The sequence below is a fragment of the Coregonus clupeaformis genome, chromosome 14, assembly GCF_020615455.1.
Source record: "Coregonus clupeaformis isolate EN_2021a chromosome 14, ASM2061545v1, whole genome shotgun sequence".
Classification (NCBI taxonomy): Eukaryota; Metazoa; Chordata; class Actinopteri; order Salmoniformes; family Salmonidae; genus Coregonus; species Coregonus clupeaformis.
In genome coordinates this window covers 23,700,277-23,720,080 of record NC_059205.1, presented here as the reverse complement: position 1 = coordinate 23,720,080, position 19,804 = coordinate 23,700,277, and the positions used below count along the sequence as shown (strand labels likewise).

Genomic DNA, 19,804 nt, shown 5'->3' with positions numbered 1-19,804 from the left:
AATATACATCAACATTTATAAAAATGGTATACCATCTGTTGACATGTCTGCTATTTGTACAAGCTGCACGTTAAACAAGCTGACTCTCCAGCACACCTAACATAGTTGATTGAGGGATCTGTCTTATGCCAGGGATCATGCCTTCTAATTTTTTTATGGAGCCACAGCGCCCCTATGTGAACAGTGTTAGAATGACACCCCATATGAATCAAGCGATATCCCATGCCTCCACAAATCCAATGCTTTTAGATTTGTGGGAAGTAGTGAATGAGTGCACATTTCAGGAGAAAGGTTAATATTATTGGGACGAACCGTCTGTTTGAATGAGCATCCTGCCTTCCTTGAAGTTATCACTGATCTCAAAATAGCTCAATTGGTAGAGCATGGCGCTTGTAACGCCAGGGTAGTGGGTTCGAATCACTGATCCAGCACTAAGGTAAAAAGGAGAGAATTTTAACAGTATTCAAACAAGGCATTACTGTCCGATTCTAACCTTGCATAAGAGTCAGGAAAGCAAGCATCGTCTGGTCATCTGGGGTTGACAGGATGGAAACTGGGTCTTCCAAAGCTGCCTGTCCTCCATTGCAGACGCAATCTCATCCTTCAATCTGGTGTCGCTCCTGAGCTGGTCCATATGTGATCTCTGGCCGTCAATACTGCTGAAAGTGACTCAAATGTAAAATGAAAGAGGCATGTCATCAGTAATGTGTACAGTACTGTTGAAAGATAGATTGTATCATAATAACAGACGACATTGCTCATATTGATTTTATATCCTTGTCTTTTTATTATCTGTGTCTTGATAAAAAGGAAGGAAACAGTCCCAGCAATAGACCTGATAAAAAAAAGAAATCTACTAAGTATAAAAGAAAGTATCCAAAACGACCAAATGCTACCCAGAAAAACAATATAAAAAAGAATGTTGTGAAGTCTAAACCGTCAAAATTACCCAGAAGTAACTAAGAAAAAACGCAACCCAAGGATTCACCACAAAATGAGCCAATAACCACTATAAACGCTTACATGATTCTCCAAATATAAAGTAATGGAAATACTTTACAATAAATAACAGGCACATCTTCCTATGTCTGCAATAAAGGTCCTAGAAGTAAGTAAGAGTCAAATTCATGATGTAAAAAATACATTTGTAACAAATCAAAGTATAAAATAATCTGGGCGGCAAGTTTTTTGGTTTCTTGAGAACAACGCACTTTTGGTTTCCATAACAACAAAACACTTCCCAACCAGTAAGCATCTGAAGTTTACAGATATATATATTCAATCATATATAAATAAATTATGTACGAACAAAAATATAGTACAACTATCGTTAAAAAAAATGTCATTACAAAAGGACTAATGCCAAAGGGAAGCTTATATTTTATAAACTCCAATAACTTAAAAAATTAAATATAATTTTTTTAATGAAATACTTTCGGGAAAAAAAGTTAGTTTTAGGCCCATTATTTTACACTGCTAAGGCTTTTTACACTGGTCTTATTTTCACAGCACTTGGAAATACCACACCGTAGTGCTTACATAATTCACCAAAAATGATAAATACCAATAAGAAAATCCATTGTACAGTACCAATTTATTTCAATCTACAAAATAACTTAAGTGTGTCAGACAAATATTGCCGTTATTTACAGAGTTAATTTAAATACATAGTAGGTAGTTTTGAGTGGAAATAAATGGCGTATGGTGAGATGAGTGAGGCGAGGAAGAAGCAGCCATCTTGGCAGTGGCATGGTCATAGGGCATAGAGAAGGAGGATCATGGCAGCAGTCTTGCAGCACAGTCATGGGTTCATGTTCATTATGGAACACAACAGGAAACGTATCAAAATGTTTTGAAACAGAAAACGAAATGAGCGTTTCTTATTAGGCAAGTCCATGTAACCCTCCCGGTTTCAATCTGTGTTCTTCCATTTAGTGCCTCATGAACACGACCATGGAGAAAGGTAGATAGGAGGTTAACTCGGGCACATTCATTAAAGCAGCAGCCGTCAGACCAGCGGGCGGGGGCTGACGGGGAAGGGGGTACCATACCAAGCCAGGGGGGAAGCCAGGCACCTGGTAATTACAGCCAGCATAGAAGGAAGGAGCGTAGGCTAGGCTCAGGTCCGGGACAAGGCCATGAGCAGTAATTCAGGGTTGTGTGTGTGTGTGTGTGTAAGTAATGGAGAGTAAGTGCGTGTGTGTGTGCGTTAGTCCACATCGCTCATGTCGCTGACAGGTTCGTCCTGGACGATGCTAAGGTGGTTCATGGCACGTTTGAAGGCCGTCTGAACAGCCTTACGGATGCTGGACGTTCTGCCCTCCATCATCTTGATCTTGTCGATGGTCTTGTCTATCCCCAGAGGGACCATCTTAGACTTAGGAAGCCATTGCCTGAGAAGAGAGAAGAATTAAATCAAATTCACAGTTACATTTCTTCTGATACAAATCTGCAAAAATGTAACACTTCTAATACAAATTTGAGTTATCTGTGTTGTCTGTTGGTTGTGTATGAAAATGGCATGTATTGAAATAACACTTAATATTGCAAATGTGGATAGTAAAATGGTGTATCCATGTATGTTGCTAGCAACAACAACAAAAAGTCAATTTCATAGCATTTAGTATTGGAGAAGAACAGAGAAGATGTGTCTCACCAGCTGCGTTTGTTGTCGAAGAATAGGACGAGGAAGAGTTTTCCTTCGTTCTTGTACTGCATCCGTTCTCCGACCCGGAGGACGTTGAGGGGGGGCATGGGGATAGACACCCCGTTGTGCTGGCACCCCACCCGGGGCATGTGGGGGTCGACGATCTAACGTGGTGGGAGAGGTGTACCAGGGTTACTAGGGGGTGGTGTCTGGGGTGTTATGACACAGTATACTTGCATACACATAGACGTGCACTGCACACACGCGCAAACACACACACGCTCAAACGCACACAGCTGGTGCTTGTGATGAAAAGAGGTGCATCCACTTAGTCCTCTCAAACTAAAGGTCAAATCAGACCTGTTTATTTGACAATGGCGCCATCTAGAGGACTTGGAAGATATGGACCTAGGTTTTAAGTGAAAGACAAAACATTGTAGGGTGTGTGTGGGTGTGTTACCTCTCAAACAGCTAGTGTGTCTTGTGTGTGTGAACGTCACTCAATCAATACGATGAAAGGGGTAGCAAGCAGGGCCTAAAATGAACACCCACCAAATAAGGGTCGATTTTGGCATTGGCGTGTAAGAATTTCTAATTCACCAGCCACATTGTTCAAAAGTCAAGTATGGGCACATGTGCGAGTAGTGATTTACAGCAAAATAAATGCTGCAGTAGCTGTTTTCAAAGTATTTCTGCCGTTTTGTTTCATATCTGGTAATGCACAAAGAAATAGGAATCCTAACATTTTAGCTATCTCACCTCGCGAAGCAACACTGCCTGGCTGGAGGGCTGTGTGCACTGCGAGTGAAGAGCTGAATAGGTTTGTTTTTAGAAGCAATGGGAACAGGCATAAAAGGTGGTCTAACTACTACAGTGAGACTTTATCCTCGTGTTTCTAAGACATTTACATTGTTTTGTTCACAAATTAGATTGTTTTTCAATGTGTGAGTTTGCTTCCACTGCTAGCGAAGAGACGTAGTCAGCCTCTACTAGTCAGATTCAAACAGGCACACTAGAATCGATTCCTCGACTCCTTGCCCGTCGACTCCCATTTCTGGGTGTCAAGCTTCGATTCCGCTAGGAATCGACTCCTAAGATTCAGTATTTTGCAGTAGTCTACTTCCGAGAGGGGCACAGCCAGGCATGTTGGCCACCAGGCAGACAGTCAGAATCGTGCATCGGTAATCAAAAGATGTATAGGCTATCGCAATGCTGTGTCTTGCAATTTCTTGGCTTGCAATGTCTTGCGTAAATTCACTAATAGGAGCAATAAATGAGTAGACTGAGTTATTCTACACAAAACAGACTGAAGATCAAACACACGCTAGTGTTTTTCATAGCGAAGAGAAAGAGCAGGCGAGCCAGTGAGGGAGAGAGTGGATCGGGGCAGGCAGACTGTCGGAACCGTGCGCATATGCTATATCTTGGTAATCTGTATATCGCAATGTCTTGTCTTGCAATGCCTTGTAAATTCACCAAAAGTACAATAAAGTATATATTAGTCTATCAATGACTATGACTAAGCTATTCTTCATTGTGGCTGTGAAATGAAGTTGAACATCGCCAAATGCATCAGTTTAATTAGGCCTAAATGTGCAATGACAAGTATTGTGCCTATAGCTTATTTAATGAAACCCTGGCTGGCTGTTGATGTCCTAGGTCAAGACTCTCCAACCCTGTTCCTTGAGAGTAGGTTTTCGATCAAAAGCCAGTTGTAACTAACTTGTTTCAGGTTATCAACCAGCTAATTATCTAATCAGATGCGCTAGATTAGGGTTGGAGTGAACACCTACAGGACAGTACCTCTCCAGGAATAGGGTTGGAGAGCCCTGTCCTAGGCAATAGATCGCAAAGCAAGGCATCCCCACTAAACCTGGAAATGACAAGTTCACTTTCTCATCCATAAATGCATCTCAAATGCAAATACGGTTCAGCAGCTCAAATCAACAGGATTTGCATTGTTATTAGGAAGGCCGCCTACAATGGATCACTAAAATAATGATTATGATCACACTTAATCAATTTAAATATTATGGGGACACCTACATTGCCTTCAGAAAATATTCATACCCCTTGACTTTTTCCATGTTGTTGTGTTACAGCCTGAATTCAAAATGGATTTTTTAAAAACATTCTGACGAGGTGAAAACATGTTTTTAGAAATGTTTGCAAATTTATTGACAATGAAATAGATAAATCTCATTTATGTAAGTATTCACACCCCTGAGTCAATACTTTGTAGAAGCACCTTTGGCAGCGATTACAAATGAGTCTTTCTGGGTAAGTCTCTAAGAGCTTTCCACACCTGGATTGTACAACATTTGCCCATTATTCTTAAAAAAATTATTAAAGCTGTCAATTTGGTTGTTGATCATTGCTAGACAACCATTTTCAGAGCAGTCTATTACTAAGGTGGCTGGAGTCTTTGACAATTTTTAGGGCCTTCCTCTGATACCGCCTGGTATAGAGGTCCTGGAAGGCAGGAAGCTTGGCCCCAGTGATGTACTGGGCCATACGCACTACCCTCTGTAGTGCCTTGCGGTCGGAGGCTGAGCAGTTGCCATACCAGGCAGTGATGCAACCAGTCAGGATGCTCTCGATGGTGCAGCTGTAAACCTTTTGAGGATCTGAGGACCCATGCCAAATCTTTTCAGTCTCCTTAGGGGGAATAGGTTTTGTTGTGCCCTCTTCACGACTGTCTTGGTGTGCTTGGACCATGTTAGTTTGTGGGTGATGTGGACACCAAGGAACTTGAAGCTCTCAACCTGCTCCACTACAGCCCTGTCGATGAGAATGGGGGCGTGCTTGGTCCTCTTCTTTTTCCTGTAGTCCACAATCATCTCCTTTGTCTTGATCACGCTGAGGGAGAGGTTGTTGTCCTGGCACCACATGGCCAGGTCTCTGACCTCCTCCCTATAGGATGTCTCGTCGTTGTTCAGGCCTACCACTGTTGTGTCATCAGCAAACGTAATACTGTTGTTGGAGTCGTGCCTAGCCATGCAGTCATGAGTGAACAGGGAGTACAGGAGGGGACTGAGCACGCACCCCTGAGGGGCCCCCGTGTTGAGGATCAGCGTGGTGGATGTGTTGTTACCTACCCTTACCACCTGGGGGAGGCCCGTCAAGAAGTCCAGGATCCAGTTGCAGAGGGAGGTGTTTAGTCCCAGGATCCTTAGCTTAGTGATGAGCTTTGAGGGCACTATGGTGTTTAACACTGAGCTGTAGTAAATTAATAGCATTCTCACATAGGTGCTCCTTTTGTCCAGGTGTGAAAGGGCAGTGTGGAGCGCAATAGAGATTGCATCATCTGTGGATATGTTGGGGCGGTATGCAAATTGGAGTGGGTCTAGGGTTTCTGGGATAATGGTGTTGATGTGAGCCATGACCAGCCTTTCAAAGCACTTCATGGCTACAGGCGTGAGTGCTACGGGTAGGTAGTCATTTAGGCAGGTTACCTTAGTGTTCTTGGGCACAAGGACTATGGTGGTCTGCTTGAAACATGTTGGTATTACAGACTCAGACAGGGAGAGGTTGAAAATGTCAGTCAAGACACTTGCCAGTTGGTCAGCGCATGCTCGGAGTACACGTCCTGGTAATCCGTCTGGCCCTGAGGCCTTGTGAATGTTGACCTGTTTAAAAGGTCTTACTCACATCGGCTACGGAGAGCGTGATCACACAGTCGTACGGAACAGATGATGCTCTCATTCATGTTTCAGTGTTACTTGCCTCGAAGCGAGCATAGAAGTAATTTAGCTCATCTGGTAGGCTCTTGTCTGGGCAGCTCGCAGCTGTGCTTCCTTTTGTAGTCTGTAATAGTTTGCAAGCCCTGCCACATCCGACGAGCGTCGAAGCCGGTGTAGTATGATTCCATCTTAGTCCTGTATTGACGCTTTGCCTGTTTGATGGTTCATTGGAGGGCATAGCGGGATTTATTATAAGCTTCCGGGTTAGAGTCCCGCTCATTGAAAGCGGCAGCTCTACCCTTTAGCTCAGTGTGGATGTTGCCTGTAATCCATGGCTTCTGGTTGGGGTATGTACGTACAGTCACTGTGGGGACAACGTCATCGATGCACTTATTGATGAAGCCAGTGACTGATGTGGTGTACTCCTCAATGCCATCGGAAGAATCCCGGAACATATTCCAGTCTGTGCTAGCAAAACAGTCCTGTAGCTTAGCATCTGCTTCATCTGACCACTTTTTTATTAACCGAGTCACTGGTGCTTCCTGCTTTAGTTTTTGCTTGTAAGCAGGAGGATATAATTATGGTCAGATTTGCCAAATGGAGGGCGAGGGAGAGCTTTGTACACATCTCTGTGTGGAGTAAAGGTGGTCTAGAGTTTTTTTCCCTCTGGTTGCACATTTAACATGCTGGTAGAAATGAGGTAAAACGGATTTAACTTTCCCTGCATTAAAGTCACCGGCCACTAGGAGCACCACCTCTGGATGAGCGTTTTCCTGTTTGCTTCTGGCCGTATACAGTTCATTGAGTGCGGTCTTAGTGCCAGCATCGGTTTGTGGTGGTAAATAGACAGCTACGAAGAATATAGATGAAAACTCGTGGGAGATAGTGTGGTCTAGAGCTTATCATGAGATACTCTACCTCAGGCGAGCAAAACCTTGAGACTTCCTTAGAAATCGTGCTGTTGTTTACAAATATACATAGACCGCCACCCCTTGTCTTACCAGAAGCTGCTGTTCTATCCTGCCGATACAGTGTATAACCCGCCAGCTGTATGTTATTCATGTCGTCGTTCTGCCACGACTCGGTGAAACATAAGATATTACAGTTTTTAATGTCCCATTAGTAGGATATACATGCTTGTAGTTCGTCCACTTTATTATCAAGCGATTGTACGTTGGCCAATAGTACCGATGGCAAAGGCAGATTAGCCACTCGTCGCCGGCTCCTTACCAGGCACTCCGATCTCCTTCCGCGATATCTCTGTCTCTTTCTACTGCGAATGAAGGGGATGAGGGCCGTGCCGGGTGTCTGGAGCAAATCCCTCTCGTCCGACTCATTAAAGAAAAATTATTCGTCCAGTTCAAGGTGAGTAATCACTGTTCTGATGTCCAGAAGCTCTTTTCGGTCATAAGAGACGGTAGCAGCAACATTATGTACAAAATAAGTTACAAACAATGTGAAAAAAGAAAAGCACGGTTGGTTAGGAGCCCATAAAACGGCAGCAATCCCCTCCGGCGCAACATCAAAAAAATAAAAAATAACACAACAAATGTGGAAAAAGTCAAGGGTTGTGAATATTTTCTGAAGTCACTGTATACATTTGGCAGCCAAGCATGAGTTATCAGTGTAGCCTATTATGGTCTAGACATGACATTGAAATATCTTCACACCTAGAACAAAAACCTCCAGGTTTCCGTCATGAATCAATTACATTTGGAAAAATAAAGATTTACAGGGGGCAGTTGGGAAAAGTAATCCTGTGTGAATCATCCTCTGGAATAACGCACATGCTTGGATAATAATTACATAACCAAGGTCTCTAGTAATACCCGTCCGAATAGGGCTATAACATGGCAAAGAATGTCCTTATCAGCGTAGGATGCGCAGCATCATCACATGGGATCCGTCAAGGCTGCGCACAGCAGAAATATCACTGAAATATTCTAGTTCCTACACATCACCTTCTATATTCAAACAAAATATGACTTTTATAGGCTAAGTTAATGAACAAATGGGCAGCAATGTTCATGTCAGTCCTCTAGAACGCAAACGTAGTCTTCCTAGTAGGACGCTGCAATAATGAGGTGGTGTGTATGTGTGTGTGCGTCTGTTTGGGAGTCGAGCAAGAGTCGACTCCAACTCCAACCACAGAAGTCAGAGTCGACTCCTAAAATCCTGGAGTCGTGCACCACTAAAGGCATCCGCATGCTTCCCTTCCGAAATAGTTTGTGCATATATTATGATGACATTTTGTGATGTTCGAGCACACAAAACATTTTCACAAGGCAAGCCGAAGTCGGTAGCCGAAGTCGGTAGCCGAAGTCTACGCCCCCTCGTCTGCGATTGGTCAAAAGTAGGTGTTCTTCAATAAAGTGCCTGTAGTCATTCAACAAGAGACAACTTGTCCTCATTCAAATGTTTCCACTTGAAAAATACTGCACAAAACATCCTAGTCAGATGCAAAATTGCGCAACTAAGATCTCTGCAAAACTTCAAAATTAATGACAGATTTATTGACTAATCTTGGATTAATTCTGACTATTTTGAGGAAGCGTATACTGGCTACGGCGTCTCAAAATGGACAAACAGTACGATTGCTGCTTTTTTCTAGTTTTTCAAGCGAAGGTCTTTTAGGGGAGTATGCGAGCACACTCGTTCGGTTTGCCTAGCCGAGCATGCTGATGCCTTAGGGCACATGTGACGACTTGAGCGGCCACGTTACCACGGTAGGCTTAAAAAGGGAAGCTGAACATGTCTCATCTGTGATATTTTGGTTAAAAGACTCAGGTCACAAAATATTAAATTGAGCAATATATCACATTACTTCTTATTAGTAATACATTCCTTGATTTAGAAACATTGCTAAGCATACTCATCCATTTTGATTTGTGTTTTTTGGTGTAATTAAAGCAACAGCAAAAGAATGTTGGCTCCTAAAAAAAATCTGAGTGGCTGGTAGACAAAAAAGTTAGTTGTTGGCCCTGGTAGCAAGCACTGAGAAGTGAGAAGGAGATAGTCAGGTGTCATACACATGCTCACTGTCACTCACCAAGGCAGGATAGGAAGGGTATCCGCTACATTTTGCCCAAACTAGCTTTAGTGGTTCCAGAACAACTGTTGCAGCACTAGCAGGCATCCAAATATTGCTGTTGCCAACTTCTATGGAAGCAGGAATAACAACAATCAAATAAGGAGGGGTTCACTGTAAATAGAGCAAAACACTTCCAGAGCCATGCTAATAGTGACAGCATCAACACACACAGGTTAAATACATCACAACTCACTGAAAAACATGACATTACAAAAATAATACAATTTGGACCGTAAATCATGAATAGAATTGCTTTAATTTATGTTTATCTAGCTTGCATCGTAGTATACTACTCAGGAAAACTCTGGGCTCTGGTTATATCCTAAAGCTAGGGCCAGGAGTTTTGGGGCACATTTTGAGGTACTGTGATTTTACCGGTACTTCCAGCATTGTCCACTAGTGTTGCTGCAGGTAGGAAATCCTTGGAAATGTTCTGTAATTGACACAAGCTGTCTCCAATCAATCAATCAATGTCTGGTTGTGTGTTTGGCAGGGGGGATTGCCTAAGCCAGGGGAGGAATAGCTCTGCGAATATTAAAATCGCACAAAACCTATTATTTGCAGAGAATACTATTTGTAGATCAGTGATTCTACACCTCACTTTGCTCAAGCTGATCCTCTCCAACGGACTTGGAAGTTGTAGCTAAAAATGGGTCAATTAGGGTCAGTAATAATAATAATAATAATAATAATAATAATAATGCCATTTAGCAGACGCTTTTATCCAAAGCGACTTAAAATCATGTGTGCATACATTTTTACGTATGGGTGGTCCCGGGGATCGAACCCACTACCCTGGCGTTACAAGCGCCATGCTCTACCAATTGAGCTACAAGGACCAAAAGGGGAGAGTCAAAATAACCAACCATGGAAGTATAGTGTAGAACATTCGGGGGGTAGCCCCGACTGGGACTCAAACCTGGATCCAGCGACTGTCAATGGCTTCCCGTGGCTTAGGCGATCCCCCACCAAACACACAACAAGACATTGATTGATTGGAGACAGTTTGTGTCAATTAAATAACATTTCCTAGGATTTTCTACCTGCAGCAAACCTAGTGGATCATGCTGGAAATACCGGTAAAGGAACAGTGCCTCAAAAGCTGCCCCAAAACTCCTGGCCCTATAGCAGTACATCTACTCCTCTGACTCTCAGCCAGACCTCATCTGATACAATACATACAAACACATTTCCGTCTGCAATCTCCACTTTCCTGTATGATTAACATCAAGACAGCCAACTTACCTGCAGCAATCCTAGCAGCTCTGGCAAAGTTCCCGGTTTCTATAGAGGCAATGAGCTCATTCTTATCATCCACAGTGTTTCTTCGGACCAGGGCCGGTTTGCCCTTACCACATGTTGGAAGACTGAGGGTGCTGCTGAAATCAGGAAAAGACATCCACACTGTATGTGAGTCAGACTGCCTTCTACATGACACACTACAGAGAAATTACCAGACTACATAGTTGAACTACCAAGTAACACCAACCATGTTCAGCAGTGAAAAGTGCAGCAGCTAGAGACGCCAAGCCTATGTTGATTTGAGCGTTTGATTTGAGCCTGCCTGCGTTTCTACAGTTGGGACTACTCTAGTGGTTCCATTGTGCCAGGCGGGCTCAATTAAGCTCAGTTTAAGTAATTGAAAGACAACTAATTATATTTGAACCCAGGTCTGCTGTGAGGTATATGCATGTACCTACCTGGTGCTGCCCAGCAGACTACCACTAGATGACATGCTGGACTCTGAGGCACACCGTCTCCTGGTTTCTAGAGGCTTGCTGGTACCTAGCTCCTTCTCTTCATCAATTACCTCCTCCATCACAAAACCATTAGACAGGCCTGAGGCGAGAAACACAGAGCAGTACAGTAAGTGTACTATACATAAAACAACTATAGCATAGACCTACAGTCGTGGTCAAAGGTTTTGAGAATGACACAAATACTAATTTTCACAAAGTCTGCTGCCTCAGTTTTGATGATGGCAATTTGCATATACTCCAGAATGCCATGAAGAGTGATCAGATGAATTGCAATTAATTGCAAAGTCCCTCTTTGCCATGAAAATGACCGTAATCCCAAAAAAACTTTTCCACTGCATTTCAGCCCTGCCACAAAAGGACCAGCTGCCATCATGTCAGTGATTCTCTCGTTAACACAGGTGAGAGTGTTGACGAGGACAAGGCTGGAGATCACTCTGTCATGCTGATTGAGTTAGAATAACAGACTGGAAGCTTTAAAAGGAGGGTGGTGCTTGAAATCATTGATCTTCCTCTGTTAACCATGGTTACCTGCAAGGAAACACGTGCCGTCATCATTGCTTTGCACAAAAAGGGCTTCACAGGCAAGGATATTGCTGCTAGTAAGATTGCACCTAAATCAACCATTTATCGGATCATCAAGAACTTCAAGGAGAGAGGTTCAATTGTTGTGAAGAAGGCGTCAGGGCGCCCAAGAAAGTCCAACAAGTGCCAGGACCGTCTCCTAAAGTTGATTCAGCTGCGGGATTGGGGCACCACCAGTGCAGAGCTTGCTCAGGAATGTCAGCAGGCAGGTGTGAGTACATCTGCACGCACAATGAGGCGAAGACTTTTGGAGGATGGCCTGGTGTCAAGAAGGGCAGCAAAGAAGCCACTTCTCTCCAGGAAAAACATCAGGGACAGATTGATATTCTGCAAAAGGTACAGGGATTGGACTGTTGAGGACTGGGGTAAAGTCATTTTCTCTGATGAATCCCCTTTCTGATTGTTTGGGGCATCCGGAAAACACCTTCTCTGGAGAAGACAAGGTGAGCGCTACCATCAGTCCTGTGTCATGCCAACAGTAAAGCATCCTGAGACCATTCATGTTGGGGGTTGCTTCTCAGCCAAGGGAGTGGGCTCAATCACAATTTTGCCTAAGAACACAGCCATGAATAAAGAATGGTACCAACACATCCTTCGAGAGCAACTTCTCCCAACCATCCAAGAACAGTAGTTTGGTGACGACCAATGCCTTTTCCAGCATGATGGAGCACCTTACCATAAGGCAAAAGTGATAACTAAGTGGCTCAGGGAACAAAACATCGAAATTTCGGGTCCATGGCCAGGAAACTCCACAGACCTTAATCCCATTGAAAACTTGTGGTCAATCCTCAAGAGGCGGGTGGACAAACAAAAACCCACAAATTCTGACAAACTCCAAGCATTGATTATGCAAGAATGGGCTGCCCAGAAGTTAATTGATAGCAAGCCAGGGCGGATTGCAGAGGTCTTGAAAAAGAAGGGTCAACACTGCAAATATTGACTCTTTGCATAAACTTAATGTAATTGTCAATAAAAGCCTTTGACACTTATGGAATGCTTGTAATTATACTTCAGTATACCATAGTAACATCTGACAAAAATATCTCATAACACTGAAGCAGCAAACTTTGTGAAGACGAATACTGGTGTCATTCTCAACTTTTGACATTTTTTCTTAAAGCGTCTCAGAGTAGGGGTGCTGATCTAGAATCAGTTAAGCCTTTCAGATTATAATTAATAAGATTACATGGACAGGGGGAACCTGATCTCTTAATTCGCAAGTCTGTGAAAATTATTTTCTACTTATTCATGCTCTATTTAACAGTCCCATTAAGATAAGTACTTTATTTTCTGACAAGTGAGAAGAACCCTATTTACCTGTGTCAATGCGTTTGACAGGGGACTCGTCCTCCCCGTCTCCGCCCCCTTCGCTGTCCCCCCCGCTTGGACTGTGGCTCCTCTTCCTGGTCCTGGGGTGGAGGAGGGTCTCCAGCCTGGGGATCATCACCGACAGGAAGGCCTTGGTGCCCAGCTGAGGGCACCCTGTCTGGGCCTCGCCTCCTCCTCTGCCCCCCTGGTTCTTCCCAGGGCTAGAGGTCTTGGACTTCCTGAAGAGCACAGCAGTGCGGCGGTTGACAGTCATCCCCGAGGGTTGGGCTATGGTGGAGGTGGCCACCACACTCACATTCCCCTCCGAGAGAAGCAGGGGGTTCTGGGAGTCAGTGTGGCCATTGAGAAGGGTCTTGGGGGTGGTGGAGGAAGCATTGTTGGGTTTCTCCTGGTCAAATTTGACCTGTCCGTGGGTCTTGCTGTCCAGGGTGGGGTTGGGGTGGATGGGTTTGAGGGTAGGGGGTTCTGAGTTGCTCTCGAAATGCAGGAGAGGAGGTAGGGAGTCAGAGGGTTCCAATTTGGGAGGTAATGATTTGTCCCCTGTTGAAGAATAGGAGAGAATACAGTGAGAAAACGCATAGAAAGCATAACATTATATAGATCACAATGTAATATGAAAATAAGTACTGTATATCTTGCATAAAAACACCAGAACCATTCCTAAAGCACATCATCCTCAGGGTGAAGACTTATTCCTTTCAGAATTACAAGACTTCAATACAAATTATCTTGCCTTCTAGAATGCATAGCTAAATAACCAATGAGACAGCAAAATATATTAAATTACAGCACGCAAAGTATTCTGCATTCTAGAAGTGTAGGTCAGTGTAGGTTTACTGTGAATCAATTCAGGCTCTTAGCATATCAACTCCACTGTACCATGACCATGTTAAAGAGAAAGCCACGCAGATATAATGTATAACTACAATAGTATCCCACTTCAGCAGGCACACTCATTAACCAGGCAAAGGGATGTCCTGAGGCAAGGGATATCATATGACCTAGCATGAACACCAGACTACGTAGTAGCAGGTTAGCATGGCTAAGCACACTATATGGTATGATAGCATGACTTACTTGGGGTTAGAGGTTACAGTTAAATCCTGATCTAGCTTGAGTTTAAATCTAGTTTCCGCCAATAAAACAAAGGACTGAGAAGCACATGACATCCTGACACCAGGTCACTGGGGATATCCGAGTGCTTGGCCAAAGTCAGGTCCTCCCTCTCCCGTCCTGATGCTGAAACCCTCATACATACATTCATCCCCTCCAGTCTTGACTACTGCAACTCACTACTCTCCGGCATCAACTCAAGCGCCTTCCATAAACTCCAAATGGTTCAAAACTCAGCAGCCCGACTTCTCACCCACACTAAGCCCTGGTAGCACATCACCCTTGTCCTCTGTGAACTCCACTGGCTCCTTGTCTCCCAACAAATTAATTACAAGATCCTTCCTCTGACCTACAAAGCCCTTCACCACCCTGCCCCCTCTTACCTCTCAGACCTTCTTCTCCCCTACCAAACCACACGCGCAATCCGTTCCACCACAACAGGCCACCTTGCCATCCCAGGTCAAAACTAGAGAGCTTCAGCGAAAAGGCCTGCTTCAGGGTTGCTCCTAGGCTCTGGAACTCCCTCCAGCCATCCGTGACTGAGTCCATCACCATCTTTCAGTCCCTCCTAAAGCACCACCTCTTTGACAGGGTCTACCCCTCCTTTATGGCAAATATTTATATAATAAACCGATGATACTATAAACCGATGATATGCTATGTTGTACTACCACTACGACGTGGAAAAGCATAGGCAGATGCTGGATGCTGATGAGCCTGATGCAAATTTCCAACAAATATCGAGGGTTTTATTTGAATGCTGGTGACATGATGATCGATGCTTGGCTGCCAATTATCAAATAAAAATGATATTGCTCTTATTCATATCTCATTATATAACCTAACCTGTACACTATCAGTGAACTGTTGTTTAGAGAGCATGTGCCAAAACAAGTTTGCTTAATATCGCAACAGTTTTTGTGACAAAACCATCAGTCGATTTTAAAATGCGATAGAAACACATTGAACTTTTGATTTTTATTCGGTACATGAAAAGTGCCTTTTATGTGCACTACATCGTCACACACATTCCCCCCCTCCCCCCACAACGTCAGTTTGATGGAAACACACTGGTGGAAAATTTGAATATTTTCTTTATGCAGATTTTAGAATATTTGCATGAAAATCAGTCACAAATTAGATGGAAACCTAGCTACTGTCTGACTTGGCCATGCTGAAGAGAGAGCCACCCTGCCAGAAGCCATAGATATCACTACAGAGGCTCCAAGAAATCCAGAACAGTGCTGCCAGGGTCCTGACCAGGACCAAGAAGTCATACCAAATCACCCCGATCCTGGCCCAACTCCACTGGCTACCGATCAACTACAGGATCGACTTCAAAATCGTCATGCTTGTATTTAAAGCCTTGAATGGATTGAGCACCACCTACATCAGCGACCTCATCTCAATCAACGAGCCACCTCGGACTCTCCGCTCAAGCCACTCCCTACTACTTCAAGTCCCCAAGACACATCTCCGAACTATGGGGGACCGAGCCTTCTGCTCCCTTGCCTCTATGGAATGCTCTCCCTGACCCACTTCTACAGACTTTCTTTTTAACAGTCTTAGTGCCAATCTAAAATGTACCCACTATTGCTATTTTACCTGCCTTGATTCTAAATATATGTTGTACATTTGTATTGTATATAATGTTATTTTTTTCCTCCATAGTGTTATGTATGGTACGACGTGCTGTACGTCGTACTGTACGTTGTTATGGTTTACGACAGTGTGCTGCGTTACGGATGAATGGGTTGTCAGAATGCGTGGCACATGTCATTAAACGACAGAGTGATGTTCAATGTGAAACTGTGCAGATGTCCGTTCTTTTACAACTAGGCTAGATATAACATTGGCGACGAAGATGGCTGAATTCAGTTTACCACCGCCAGCACCATTCCTCGCCGTGCCTGGCGAACCTCCAGTCCCGTGGAATAACTGGCTTGATAGTTTTAACACTTATTTAGAAGCTATGGACTTTTCTACAATCTCCGACAAGCGGAGGACAGCACTGCTCCGTCACTGCCTTGGTACAGAGGGACAGAGGATTTTCAGAGCGCTTGGATCGGCTCCTACATTCACTGCTGCAGTCAGCCTCTTACGGAACCACTTCGCCGGGAAAGAGCGAGTGCTCCTCCGACGCTACCGGCTACGGAAGAGACACCAACGGCGGGTGAGTCCATTCAAAGCTACGTGGCTAATCTGAGGGATTTGGCTAGCTCTTGTAACTACGGGACACTTCAGGACGAGATCATCAGGGATCAGTTGATAGAGGGGACGTTATGTGAAAAGACAAGGGAGAAACTGCTTTTGGAATCGGATAATTTACAACTAGATGGAGCTATTAAAATAGCACTCCAGGTTGAAGCGGCGTTGGAATGCTCTTCTATGCTAACAGACAGCTCTGCAGCATACACTCGGCCCCCAGCCATTCTCACACAGCAGCTTCAGCCCGAGCAGGCGCACTACAACGATCACGCGCTGCGCACGCCCTCCCGCGTCGATAGCTGCATGGACACAGACACCGACATGCCCGTGCAGCAGGCACACAGACAAACAAACAGAACTAGCTGTGGCAACTGTGGGGCTAGCTCTCACAATTCAAGGGCTTCAAACTGCCCAGCCCGTGGGAAAATATGCAAGAACTGTTCAAAATACAATCACTTTGCGAAAGTGTGTCGTTCTGCCCCTGCTACTAGCTCCACCCAGAACAGGCCCTTCGTTTCATCTCACTCTCAACATGAACACACGGAAATCCGAACCGTCTCCACCAACCATGTGTCATTCAGGACATGCACTGTGCAGCTGGGTGAGGTGGGTTTGCCTTTGCTGCTGGATACTGGCGCTGCGGTGTCGTTGCTCAACCTTGCCACTTACTACAAGTTTTTCAGTCACCTACCACTCCAACAGCCCTCCACTGCCCTGTGTGGGTACGGTAGATCTAAGATAGACATTGTAGGCACCCTCCAGGTCCCAGTACACTACGGCACCAAACATCTGCCATCATTCACATTTCATGTTGCAAAGCGGGGTGCCAACCTCCTGGGCCTCGACCTCTTCACAGGCTTGGGATTCACACTGAGAGATGACAGTGGGTCAGCTATCTACCAGGTTACCTGCACATGGCAACAGAACTGGCCGACTCTGTTTGATGGACTGGGCTGCCTCACAGCCTTTACTCACAGGCCCCTAGTGAATCCGAAGTGACCCCAGTCATGCAGCCCCTGCGGCGCATTCCCTTTGCACTGCGTGATGATGTCACAAAAGATCTCCAGTCACAGTTGGATGCAGGCATCATTGAGCCAGTCAACGCTGCCCCCTGGATTTCAAACTTGGTCATTGCAACCAAAAAGTCCGGTGGAATCCGACCTGTGTGGATCTCCGTGCTGTGAACAAGGCCGTTGTCCCGGATAAGTACCCCTTGCCTACAGCTGAGGAGCTGACCGCACAATTCCATGGCTCCCACGATCTTCACGAAGCTTGACCTTCGTCAGGTTATCTTCAGGTACCCCTCCATGCAGCTAGCAGAGACCTCACGGCCTTTGTCACACACGCTGGCGTGTTCAGATATACACGCATGCCTTTTGGACTTAGCTCCGCCCCCAGCTGCTTCCAGAAGGTGATGAGCACCATCCTCGCTGGAATACCTGGGGTGGCGGTCTATCTGGATGACATCGTGGTCCACGGCCCTGACCTCCACATCCATGATTATCGACTCCACAGAGTATTCAGTGCTCTACTGCGGAACAACCTGACCCTGAACGGTGGAAAGTGCACCTTTGCAGCTCCAGCCGTCGAGTTTGTGGGCTTCCGCCTGTCGCCAAAGGCATTGCCCCACTCATGTCGAACATTGAAGCCGTCCACCGGATCCCCGGAACCGACCTCAGCCTCTCAGGTGGCCTCATTCTTGGGCATGACAGCTTACTACCTCCGGTTTCTGCCCCACTACTCTCAGACCACAGCGCCCCTTCGCCAGCTCCTCAAGAAGGATGAGCCATGGGCCTGGACGGCAGCCTGCTCAGACGCGGTCCGCTCACTGAAGAGCCAGCTCACCACAGCCCCAGTCTTGGCTCACTTTGACCCCGTCTGCCACACCATTGTCACATGTGACGCCTCAGCTGGAGCACTAGGAGCTGTCCTCTCACAGCTGCAGAATGGCATTGAGAGGCCCGTCGCCTTCGCCTCAAGGGGGCCCTGAGCCCCACAGAACAACGGTACTCTGTGGGCGAACGAGAAGCACTGGCCTGTGTCTGGGCGTGCGAAAGGTGGCACCTCTACCTATATGGCCGTCTGTTCACACTCCGAACCGACCACCAGTCCCTCACAACGCTACTGTCAGCATCAGGAACTGGCCACAAGCCACTTCGGCTGCACAGATGGGCCGACCGCCTCAGACAGTATGACTATCAGCTGAAGTTCACTCCGGGGAGGGATAACGTGGTGGCAGACCTCCTCTCACGCTCCTTTGACGCTCCTACTCCAACCGTCTTGCCAGACGACAACGAAACAGAGCTTGTACAAATGCTCTACGCTCCTCTTCAGTCAGTCGTCTCACTGGAGGAGCTGAAGCAAGCATCGGAACAGGATCCCACACTGTCTACCCTGCGCACCTACATACGCACTGGATGGCCAGCACATGTGCCGGAAGAGCTGGCGACTTTCGCCAGAGTGAAGCACGAACTTTCTTGCTGGGAAGAAGTCTGTGTCTCTCGAGGGTTTTGCACTGTGGTCCCGAGTGGCCTGCGTGCGCGTGTTCTATCCATGGCGCACGAGGGTCACTTGGGCATAGTCAAGGTCAAACAGCGATGTCGAGACCTTGTGTGGTGGCCAGGCATCGACCACGACATTGAAGCCCTGGTCAGGGATTGTGCTGCATGCCTCCTCAGTGGGAAAACAGGACAGTCCGCCCCACCCCCCTGCAGCCTCTCGCATGGCCGTCCCACCCCTGGGAGCACATCCAACTGGACATCTGTGGCGAGATCCATGGACACGCAGTCCCTCACCATCAGCGCTTCCTGGTGGTGGTGTATGACCTCCACTCTAAGTGGCCAGAAGTGGTTCCTGTCGGAACTGTCACAGCACAGGCCATCGTGGACATCCTAGACAGCCTGTTCACAAGGTGGGGCCTACCCCTCACCCTTACCACGGACAATGGGCCCCAGCTAACCTCTGCCGAAGTTCTCCTCATATCTCAGCAACAAGGGAATCAAACACATCCGCAACGGCCTACTACAACCCACAAGCTAACGGAGGGGTGGAACGCTTCAACCAAACGCTGAAGAACGGCATCAGAGCGCACCTGGTCCAGGGGTGCACGCTCCAAACTGCTTTGAATCAAACGCTAATGCACTACAGAGCAAGCAAACACACAACAACACAGGTCTCCCCCGGCATCCCTCATGCTAGGTCGTGAGATGGAACTGCCACTGGACAGACTCAGAACACAGAGAGTAGCAGAACCGGCGACTAGGCGCACCCAAGAACAGCAGGCAGTGACCGGGCACCAAAGAGCAATGAAACAGCGTTTTGACAAGGCACACAGGGTGAAGAAGTCGATCATTCAAGTGTCAGACTGGGTCCGAGCCCGACGGCCTCAGCG

At 46.0% G+C, this 19,804-nt stretch overlaps 1 protein-coding gene across 3 annotated transcripts in view; it reads right to left on the bottom strand.

The window, feature by feature from the left end:
• Nucleotides 1–763: 763 nt before the first annotated feature.
• LOC121581254 (bromodomain-containing protein 1-like) overlaps nucleotides 764–19,804 on the bottom strand; it is a 35,940-nt gene continuing 16,899 nt past the window's right edge. Inside the window, exons 9-14 of one of the 3 annotated variants that reach the window (XM_041896756.2) lie at nucleotides 13,081–13,632; nucleotides 11,122–11,260; nucleotides 10,667–10,797; nucleotides 9,380–9,489; nucleotides 2,657–2,811; nucleotides 764–2,393 (exon numbers count right to left, since the gene is read on the bottom strand). In XM_041896756.2, coding sequence (XP_041752690.2) covers nucleotides 2,210–2,393; nucleotides 2,657–2,811; nucleotides 9,380–9,489; nucleotides 10,667–10,797; nucleotides 11,122–11,260; nucleotides 13,081–13,632 — 1,271 coding nt within the window. In that variant the 3' untranslated portion in view covers nucleotides 764–2,209. Of the gene's footprint in view, nucleotides 2,394–2,656; nucleotides 2,812–9,379; nucleotides 9,490–10,666; nucleotides 10,826–11,121; nucleotides 11,261–13,080; nucleotides 13,633–19,804 lie in introns of those variants that run through there. The other 2 variants (XM_041896755.2, XM_041896757.2) reach the window with 2 other exon arrangements.